Source organism: Ipomoea triloba, chromosome 11, assembly GCF_003576645.1.
Source record: "Ipomoea triloba cultivar NCNSP0323 chromosome 11, ASM357664v1".
In the NCBI taxonomy this organism is placed as follows: Eukaryota; Viridiplantae; Streptophyta; class Magnoliopsida; order Solanales; family Convolvulaceae; genus Ipomoea; species Ipomoea triloba.
In genome coordinates this window covers 2,885,515-2,896,150 of record NC_044926.1, presented here as the reverse complement: position 1 = coordinate 2,896,150, position 10,636 = coordinate 2,885,515, and the positions used below count along the sequence as shown (strand labels likewise).

The following is a 10,636-nucleotide window of genomic DNA, read 5'->3' as shown; positions in this document are numbered from 1 at the left end:
ACCTTCCAGTTGCCCTCGGCCCGAGCCGGTGAGGGAAAGAAAAGCGCCAAGAGGCGGAGATCGAGGAGGTCCTCGCTCTGAAGCGTACCAAGCGCCCTGCCAGCACCCGATCTTCTGATCTCCAAGAAGGCCTTCGAGAGAGGGACGCACTAGCCTCCACCCTCGTCGACCAGATAAGGGACAAGGTCCCCTGCATGGAAACCATCATGGGGTAGTCGTGCAACCGGCTCGGCGAGCAGATCGCCGAGGATATCCTCCGGGTAAGTTTCCGTTATCAAAATATTATATCATCCTTTGATCGGGTACGGGTGCCTAACCTTCTTTGTCTCCTTCAGCTCACACACACGACGACCAACCTCTTTAGCCGGGCTCGGGCATTGGAAGGCGTCCGAGAGAAAGAGGTCGTGCCACTCCAGAAGCAAGTCTCCGCGGCCGAGCGAAGGATTCTGGAGCTGGAGAAGGAGCTTGCAGCCGCCGAGGACCGAGCCGAGAAGGCTGAGAAGAAGCTCGGCGAAGCCGAGGGCCGAACCGAGAAGGCGGAGCGGGCCGAGAAGGAGGCCATTGACAAAATGAGGGATGCCAGTAGCCTTGCTCGGTTTATCTGCACCGACGAGGCCATCGCCAAGGAGTTCCTCACCGCGTTCATCAACACGGAGGTTGGCGATAAGCTCACTTGGGTGTATGGGCAATGGGCCTTTTCCTCGGGCTGCCGAACCATACAGGAGCAAGTTCACACGGCCCTGACCGAGGGCCTTGAGGAGATAGATCTCCCGGCCGTGCTGGCCCTGCTCCCTGGCGAGGTGGCCGACCCCGGCCCTAGGCCTTATTCTAAGTCAGGCCCCTCGGAATGAACGGCCAAATGGAGGGTTTTGTAACATTTCGAACGCGCGGAGCTCGGCCCGCTATGTGCCGAGCACCTCAAACGGTTTTAACTAAAACTTTTGGTTCTAGCTTAGTGCATTACTTATTTTCCTTAGATTTACAAGATCGGGCACCTTGCTCCCATCGGCCTCGAAGGCCATAAGGTCGGTAGACCTACGTGATCGGGCACCTTGCTCCCGAGATGGGCACCTTGCTCCCATCGGCCTCGAGGGCCACAGGGTCGGCTGGCCAGCATAATCGGGCACCTTACTCTCGATTCAGAGCAACAATGTCCAAACAAACTGAGCCGGAGCTCTTCATTCAACCAACGTAGACTCGTTACACTAAGGGGGGCTCCTTTTGGCCCGATTACATTATCCAACCTCCTAACTAGTGGTGGAACAAGACAAGATGCTCTGAGTTCCAAATCCGATCCACTGGCTTCCCCGTGGCTGTTTCCAGCTTGTAAGTGCCAGGTCGGATCACCGCGGAGATGACATATGGTCCTTTCCAAGTCTGTGCGAACTTTCCGCCCTCATTTGGTCGGCTAGCCTTTCGCTCTCGAAGGACATAATCTCCCACTTGGAAATATCTCGGCCGAACTCGAAGGTCTCGGGTCTGCTTTATTTTGTTCTGATATTCAACGATTCTCCGGGCCGCGACCTCCCTTCTTTCCTCCACGGCGTCAAGCTCGGCAATCATCATTCGCTCGTTGCTATCCTCGTCATACCCCGCTCTCGGGACGTCGGGATCCAAGCTTCGATCGGCAGCCGAGCTTCAGCACCATAGACTAGTGCAAAGGGGGTTTCCTTGGTGGCCTCCCGAGGAGTCGTCCGATACGCCCACAATACATAAGGCAATTCATCCGCCCAGCTTCGACCAGCATCAAACAGCTTCTTCTTCAGCCCATCTAAGATCGTTCGGTTCGCGTTCTCGACCTGTCCATTGCCTTGGGGATACGCCACAGACGATCGGATGGACTTCGTGCCGACCGTAGCTAGAAAATTTTGAAAGTACTGGCTCTCAAACTGCCTTCCATTATCCGTGATCAGGTGCACGGGGACTCCGAAGCGGGCGATGACGTTCCTCCATACAAAACGTGCGCACTGCTGAGCCATTATGGTCGCCAAGGGTTCCGCCTCAATCCACTTTGAAAAGTAATCGATGGCGACGATCACAAACTTCTTCCGAGCTGCCAGGATCGGGAACGGACCTATGATGTCCACCCCCCAGCGTGCGAATGGGATAGCCGTGTTGATTGGTTGGTAAAAGGTCGCCGGCCGACCGGGAGTCTTTGCAAATTTCTGACAAGGCTCGCACGCTCTGACAAGGCTTTCACAATCAAATTGGATGGACGGCCAATAATATCCCATAACCATGATCCGGCGTGCGAGTGATCGGCCCCCTTGGTGTGCCGAGCATAGGCCTGAGTGCAGCTCCTTCATGACGACATCCGCCTCGAATGCGTTCAAGCACCTCATCAAAGGGCCCCTGTAGGATCGTCGGTATAACCGGTCGTCCACGACCTGAAACCTGGGGGCTCGGAGCTTCACTTTCCGCACTCGATCTGCTTCGTCAGGCATTTTCCCATCTTGGAGGTATTCCTTGAGGTCGGTTATCCATAGGTCCTGTTCCGCTCCGACCGGCTCCACCTCAAGGGCGTCGATGCAAGGCGCAGTCGCTTCCTCGATGTGGGCTATCTTCGATATATGCTCGGGGGCCTCATGTACCAACCGGGATAACATGTCGGCATCAGCGTTGTCTGACCTGGGGATGTGAGTGAGCTCATGAGCCTCAAACTGTCGCAGGATGGCCAACGCCCGATCTTTGTAGATCATCAGCTTATCCCCGTTGGTGACGAACTCGCCGTTAACCTGTCCAACGACTAGCGCGGAATCCGTTTTCGCTCGGACGGCCTTCGCCCCCAGTTGTCTCGCTCGTTGTAGTTCGGCGATTAGGGCCTCATACTCGACCTCATTGTTGGTCGGCGAGAAGTGGAGCAAGATAGCGTAATAAGCCTTAAAGCCCTCGGGGGTCGTGATGACTATCCCCGCCCTCGCTCCCTTCTTCCCGCTGGACCCGTCGGTACTAACTTCCCACCATTCAGGGGCATGGGGATTATTCTGGTCGGCTTCAGTGTCTCGCGCGGTGCACTCCACCATGAAGTCAGCTAGAGCTTGGGCCTTGATGGATGGTCGGGGCTTATACTCTAATGCAAACTGCGTCAGCATCATTGCCCACTTGACCAGGCGTCCCGAAGAGGTTGAGGTCCTGAGGATGCCCCCAATCGGCTGATCTGTTAACACTCGAATATTCCGACCTTGAAAATAAGGCGTCAGTCATTTCGCCGCCGTGACTAGCGCGAACACCACTTTCTCCAGCCGAGTGTATCGGAATTCCGGTCCCTGCAAAGCGTAGCTGACGTAGTACACCGGTTGTTGTAGTCCTTCATTATCAACCCGGCACAAGACCGCACTGACGGCCCGATCGGAAACAGCAAGATATACCTCAAGATCCTCTCCTGGCTCGGGCTTTGACAAGACAATCGGGGACGCCAAATAGGCTTTGAGGTCTTCGAAAGCTGCCCGGCTGTCATCATCCCAAGTGAAGCCGTTGGACTTTTTCAAGATTTTGAAGAAGGGATGAGCTCGATCGGCTAGCTTAGAGAGGAATCGGCTGAGCGCGGCCAATCGGCCGGTGAGTTGCTCCACTTCCCTAATGCTGGTCGGGGGCCGCATATCCAGGATGGCTTGAATTTTGGTCGGGTTCGGCTCTATTCCGCGTCTGGTCATCATGTAGCCAAAAAACTTCCCAGTCTGTACGGCAAAAGTGCACTTCTTTGGGTTCAACCTTAATCGATGTTCGCGCATGACTTGGAAACAAGCTCGGAGATGACCTGGATGCTCGGCCCGAGTAGTGCTCTTGACGAGCATATCGTCAATGTAAGCCTCCATAGATCGTCCGAGCAGTCCCCCGAACACCGAATTAATCATTCGCTGATACGTAGCCCCGGCGTTTCTCAATCCGAACGGCATCACTCGTTAACAGTATAGCCCGTCCGGTGTTACGAAGGCAGTCTTCTCCTCATCGGCCTCGGCCATCATGATCTGGTGGTACCCTTTGAAGGCATCCATGAAGCTCATGAGTTCTGCCCCCGCCGTCTCTTCAACCATCTGGTGAATGCTCGGGAGCGGATACGGGTCAAGGGGGCATGCGCGGTTGAGGTCGGTGTAATCAATACACATCCGCCAAGCCGGTGGCTTGGGGACCAGGACTACATTCGCGACCCATTCTGGGTACGTAACCTCTCGGACGTGTCCTGCCGAGAGCAGGGCCTTGACTTCCCCTTTAACAAACTCACGTCGATCGACGGATAAGTGCCTTTGCTTTTGTTTGACAGGCTTGGAGGTCGGGCTGANTAAGAATCGATCGCCTTAGGTCCGGGTCCAGGGATGTTCCGATTCTGATGCATCGTCCCGGTCGCTCCAACTCCAGAGGCACTTCTTCCACGGGCTCGGAGGGCCCAGGCTGCTCCTTCCTTTCTTCATCCTTCCGTTGAGCAATGGTGTTCACACGGGACGTGCTCACAGCTTGCTTTTCTACTGCCTGAACGTAGCACAATCTGGCCGACCGTGGATCTCCCCGGACTGTTCCGACGCCTTCCGGGGTCGGGAACTTCATGCAGAGATGGGGCATGGAGATGATTGCCCTCATCTGAGCTATCCCTGGGCGTCCTAAGATCACATTGTGTACGCATGCCAGATTGACGACGATAAACTCTATCTCTACTTTCAGAATTTTCGGGTAGACTCCGACTTCCACCGGGAGAACGACCATTCCCTCTGGGTGGACCATATCGCCCGTGAATCCCGACAGCGGTGTTCGGACCGGCGTTAGTGCTGATCTCTCAATTCTCAGCTTTTGGACGGCCTCTAAGTACAGCACATTAACGCTGCTACCAGTGTCCACCATCACCCGTCGGACCTCGGCTCCACAGATGTCGACCGTGATGACCAGGGCTTCGGCAGATTGATCTCCGCCCTGGGGAAGGTCTCGGTCGGTGAAAGTTATCGGCTCATCTTTCATTCTCTTCCCAGGTTGACTGGTACTGATCGAACATACGGGCAAGTCCCTCGACCAAGCTCGTCGGCGCTCCGAGTTGTCGCCCCCCTCCGGCCCGCTGAAGATAACATGAATGATTTGTTTCGACCCGGCGGCAGGAGGGTCATGGTCGGGTTCTGGTCCCTTGTCCTTCTTCTCTTTGTCAGATTTCTTGAAGTACTTCTTCCACCCCCGGCGTCGGTTCTTCTTCTTCTCGGCCGCAAACTGCGCCAATTCTCTCGAGCGCAAGAGGTCTTCGATAAGCCCTTTGAGGACATGGCATTCATCAGTCTCGTGTCCTCGGTTCCTGTGATAGGCGCAGTATTTGTCCTTGTCGGGGCCATCTCTCGCCTGGGCCGGAAGTTGGATCATATTGCAGGACTAGGCGTACTCCAGGATCTCGCCGATTGGCCTTGATAAGGGAGTGTAGATCGGATTCCCATCCTGATCCTTCCTCCGGGGATCGGGTTGTCGTCGCATATCTCTCCGACCTTGTCCTTCGGTCTCCAACAGGCGCTTGGCAGCGTTGGCTTCTTCGGCCACCGCGTGATCGGCCATCCTCTTCAAGGCTTCTTGATAAGTGTTCGGCTGGTGAAGAACAAGGTCCTGATACAAAGGCCCCGCCCGTAGCGCAGAGAGCAGTAGGTTAACCGCGGTGCGATCGTCTACCGGCTCTATCTCCGCCACAGCGGCCTTCCACCTTTCGCTAAAAAGGGTCAGGGACTCGCCTTCTCGTTGCTTGGCCTCGCTAAAAAGGGTCAGGGACTCGCCTTCTCGTTGCTTGGCCTTCTCCAGGGAGGTGAAGTGTTTCTTGGCAGCTCGAGAGATTGCAAAACGGTGGATGAATTTCCTCGCCAGCTCGGCGAAGTCAGCAATGGATCCTGGTTCGAGGGAGGCAAACCACTCGGCCGCCCGACCAGTCAAAGTCGAATAGAACGCTCGACACATCACCGCATCAGACACCCCCATCATCAACATGTTCCCGTGGTAAAAGTTAATGTGTTCCTCCGGATCAGTTTGCCTAGAGTAGTCTTTACTTCCCGGCACACGAAGGTCCATCGGGTACGGCTGGTCCATGATGTCTTGAGTGAACGGCCCGGAATAAATTGCTTTCCATTCCTCCNATGTCTTGAGTGAACGGGCCCGGAATAAATTGCTTTCCATTCCTCCGGGGCCGACCTCAGCCTGTTCCTTCTTCAATTTGTTGAATTCTGCTCGCACTTGGTCCAGAACTCCCCGAGCCAGGCCCCGGCTCGTCCCATCATGGCGATCCTTCTTCGGCTTCGTGTATGAAGAGCTCGTTTCGCTGGAATGACTGGCTGTTGAGGTGCTCATCGGTTGAGGTTCTCGGGCGGCACGTCCACGCGAACGGATATTGGGATGATTAATCCGATCGAAAGCACTTGTCCGCGCCTGCGATGCCCCCGCATGTGGCACCCCCCTAGGCCGGTCCGACGTACTAAGCCGAGATAGTGCCGACCTCCGAGCCGGTGCCGTGGGCATGGTTTCAGACCCACGGGATCGTCGCTCGGATTGGGAACGGTGCAGTGCAGGTGGGACAGCAGGGGTCGTCTCGGCCTTCGTCGCGTCCGGCCTAACGGGCATGGCGGGATACATTGGCTGCATAGGCGGATAACCATATGGATGCGGGTAAAACCTCGGAGAAGTTAGCCACCATTGCATGGTTGGGTCCATTGAATACTGGTACGGCATCGGTCCCCCGGGCATAGGGTAATGGTAGGGTACCGAGCCCCTAGGGATCGGGAAAGGGACCTCTTGGTGGATAACGTTTACTGGTTCCGGTGGCGGCACTCCAGCCATGTTGTTGTGATCCAGTCGGGAGCTCAGGTGAGAGCGAAGATCGTAATTGTCGTCGGCTTCTTGGTTATCATAAAAATCCATGTTCGGATACATGGTAGGACCGCAAACGACCGCTTTTAAGTCGCGTCTCCCCACGGACGGCGCCAAAATGATGTGGTAAAATACGTGCACCAAGTAAAACCGGAAAATACGATCTTTATTAACTCCAGGATCCAAACCCGGTTACAAGTCAATAAATGCTCAAAGGGCTCGGCAGGTCGGCAGTGGGTTTTCCTACTTTCCGAGCTCTCTTTAAGTCTTCGTCTAGAAACAGTCAAAAGATCCTCCCCTTCCTCATAAATGTGCTATCTATAAGGGAGGAAAAGGTACGGTTGCCGGACCTCCGGCATGGCGGGAACGTGGCGCGCATGCGCCCTCTTCACTCTACGCCCAAGCGGCAAGGAGTACGTGGCAGTCCTTGGCACGCCGAATCATGAGCCCGCCGGGGCACTGTTCGACCCGTGACGGCCGAGCCCACATCAGAATCCCGACCAGCCGACTCCCCGACCGAAAGCAAAAGATCGGGTCTGGAGTGCATCCTACCGGTCCTGGAGTATATTCACTATCAGCATGATTACCTGTTAGTGACTTGTAATAACATGTAAATGAAAATTTCACTTTTTTTGGCATAAAATGTATCAAGTAGCCCATCAAATTTTATCTGTACAGTCAATTATGCCCTCAAACTTTTTAAATTTGCAATTAGATAAATAAACATGTCAATTTAGTAATTAAGGCATGATTATCTGTTAGTGACCTGTAATAACATGTAAATAAAAATGTCACTTTTTTTGGCATAAAATGTATCAAATAAGACATTAAACTTTATCTGTAAAGTCAATTAGACTCTCAAACCGTTTAAATTTGCAATTAGATAAATAAACATGTAAATTTTGTTATCAAGGCATGATTACCTGTTAGTGACTTGTAATAACAGGTAAATGAAAATTTCACTTTTTTTGGCATAAAATGTATCAAGTAGCCCATCAAACTTTATTTGTACAGTAAATTAGGCCCTCAAACTTTTTAATTTTGCAATTAGATACATAAACATGTAAATTTAGTCATCAAGGCATAATTACCTGTTAGTGACCTGTAATAACAGGTAAATAAAAATGTCACTTATTTGGCATAAAATGTATAAAATAGGCCATCAAACTTTATCAGTACAGTCAATTAGGCCCCCATACTTTTTAAATTTGCAATTAGATACATAAACATGTCAATTTAGTCATCAATGCATGATTAACTATTAGTGACATGTAATAACATGTAAATAAAATTTTCACTTTTTTTGGAATAAAATGTATGAAATCGGCCATCAAACTTTATTTGTACAGCAAACTAGGCCTTTAAACTTTTTAAATTTGCAATTAGATACATAAACATGTCAATTTAGTAATCAATGCATGATTACCTGTTAGTGACCTATAATAATTGGTAAATAAAAATGTTACTTTTTTTGGCATAAAATGTATCAAATAAGACATCAAACTTTATCTGTAAAGTTAATTAGGCCCTCAAACTGTTTAAATTTGCAATTAGATACATAAACATGTAAAGTTTGTTATCAAGGCATGATTACCTGTTAGTGACTTGTAATAACAGGTAAACGAAAATTTCACTTTTTTTGGCATAAAATGTATCAAGTAGCCCATCAAATTTTATCTGTACAGTCAATTATGACCTCAAACTTTTTAAATTTGCAATTAGATAAATAAACATGTCAATTTAGTAATCAAGGCATGATTACCTGTTAGTGACCTGTAATAACATGTAAATAAAAATGACACTTTTTTTGGCATAAAATGTATCAAATAAGACATCAAACTTTATCTGTAAAGTCAATTAGGCTCTCAAACTGTTTAAATTTGCAATTAGATAAATAAACATGTAAATTTTGTTATCAAGGCAAGATTACCTGTTAGTGACTTGTAATAATAGGTAAATGAAAATTTCACTTTTTTTGGCATAAAATGTATCAAGTAGCCCATCAAACTTTATTTGTACAGTCAATTAGGCTCTCAAACTTTTTAATTTTGCAATTAGATAAATAAACATGTCAATTTAGTCATCATGGCACGATTACCTGTTAGTGACCTGTAATAACAGGTAAATAAAAATGTCACTTTTTTTTGGCATAGCATGTATCAAATAGGCCATCAAACTTTATCTGTACCGTCAATTAGGCCCTCAAACTTTTTAAATTTTGCAATTAGATACGTAAACATGTCAGTTTAGTCATCAATGCATGATTACGTGTTAGTGACCTGTAATAACATGTAAATAAAAATGTCACTTTTTTTGGCATAAAATGTTTCAAATCGGCCATCAGACTTTATCAATACAATCAATTAGACCCACAAACTTTTTAAATTTGCACTTAGATTCATAAACATGTCAATTTAGTCATCAAGGCATAATTACCTGTTAGTGACCTGTAATAACAGGTAAATAAAAATGTCACTTTTTTTTGGCATAAAATATATCAAATAGGCCATTAAATTTTATCTGTACAGTCAATTAGGCCCTCAAACTTTTTAAATTTGCAATTAGATACATAAACATGTCAATTTAGTCATCAAGGCATAATTACCTGTTAGTGACCTGTAATAACAGGTAAATAAAAATGTCCATTTTTTTGGCATAAAATGTATCAAATAGGCCATCAAACTTTATCAGTACAGTTATTTAGGCCCTAAACCTTTTTAAATTTCCAATTAGATACATAGAAATGTCAATTTAGTCATCAATGCATGATTAACTATTAGTGACCTGTAATAACAGGTAAATAAAATTTTCACTTTTTTTGGCATAAAATGTATCAAATAGGCCATCAAACTTTATCTGTACAGTAAACTAGGTCCTCAAACTTTTTAAATTCGCAATTAGATAAATAAACATGTCAATTTAGTCATCAAGGCATAATTACCTGTTAGTGACCTGTAATAACAGGTAAATAAAAATGTCACTTTTTTTGGCATAAAATGTATCAAATAGGACATCAAACTTTATCAGTACAGTCATTTAGGCCCAAAACCTTTTTAAATTTGCAATTAGATACATAAACATGTCAATTTAGTCATCAATGTCTGATTAACTATTAGTGACCTGTAATAACAGGTAAATAAAATTTTCACTTTTTTTTGGAATAAATGTATCAAATAGGCCATCAAACTTTATCTATACAGTAAACTAGGCCCTCAAACTTTTTAAATTTGCAATTAGATACATAAACATGTCAATTTAGTAATCAAGGCATGATTACCTATTAGTGACCTGTAATAACAGGTAAATAAAAATGTCACTTTTTTGGCATAAAATGTATAAAATAAGACATCAAACTTTATCTGTACAGTCAATTAGGCCCTCAAACTGTTTAAATTTGCAATTAGATACATAAACAAGTAAATTTTGTTATCAATGCATGATTACCTGTTAGTGACTTGTAATAACAGGTAAATGAAAATTTCACTTTTTTTGGCATAAAATGTATCAAGTAGCTCATCAAACTTTATTTGTACAGTCAATTAGGCCCTCAAACTTTTTAATTTTGCAATGAGATAAATAAACATGTCAATTTAATCATCAAGACACGATTACCTGTTAGTGACCCTTAATAACATGTAAATAAGACACGATTACCTGTTAGTGACCCTTAATAACATGTAAATAAAACACGATTACCTGTTAGTGACCCTTAATAACATGTAAATAAAAATGTCACTTTTTTTGGCATAGCATGTAACAAATAGGCCATCAAACTTTATCTGTATAGTCAATTGGGCACTCAAACTTTTTAAATTTTGCAATT

The 10,636-nt window shown here is 47.2% G+C and overlaps 1 protein-coding gene across 1 annotated transcript; it reads right to left on the bottom strand.

The window, feature by feature from the left end:
* Positions 1-4,218: 4,218 nt before the first annotated feature.
* Positions 4,219-5,334, bottom strand: LOC115996962. Its single transcript, XM_031236405.1, has one exon. The coding sequence runs from the start codon at positions 5,332-5,334 to the stop codon at positions 4,219-4,221; it is 1,116 nt and encodes a 371-aa protein (XP_031092265.1).
* Positions 5,335-10,636: the final 5,302 nt, after the last annotated feature.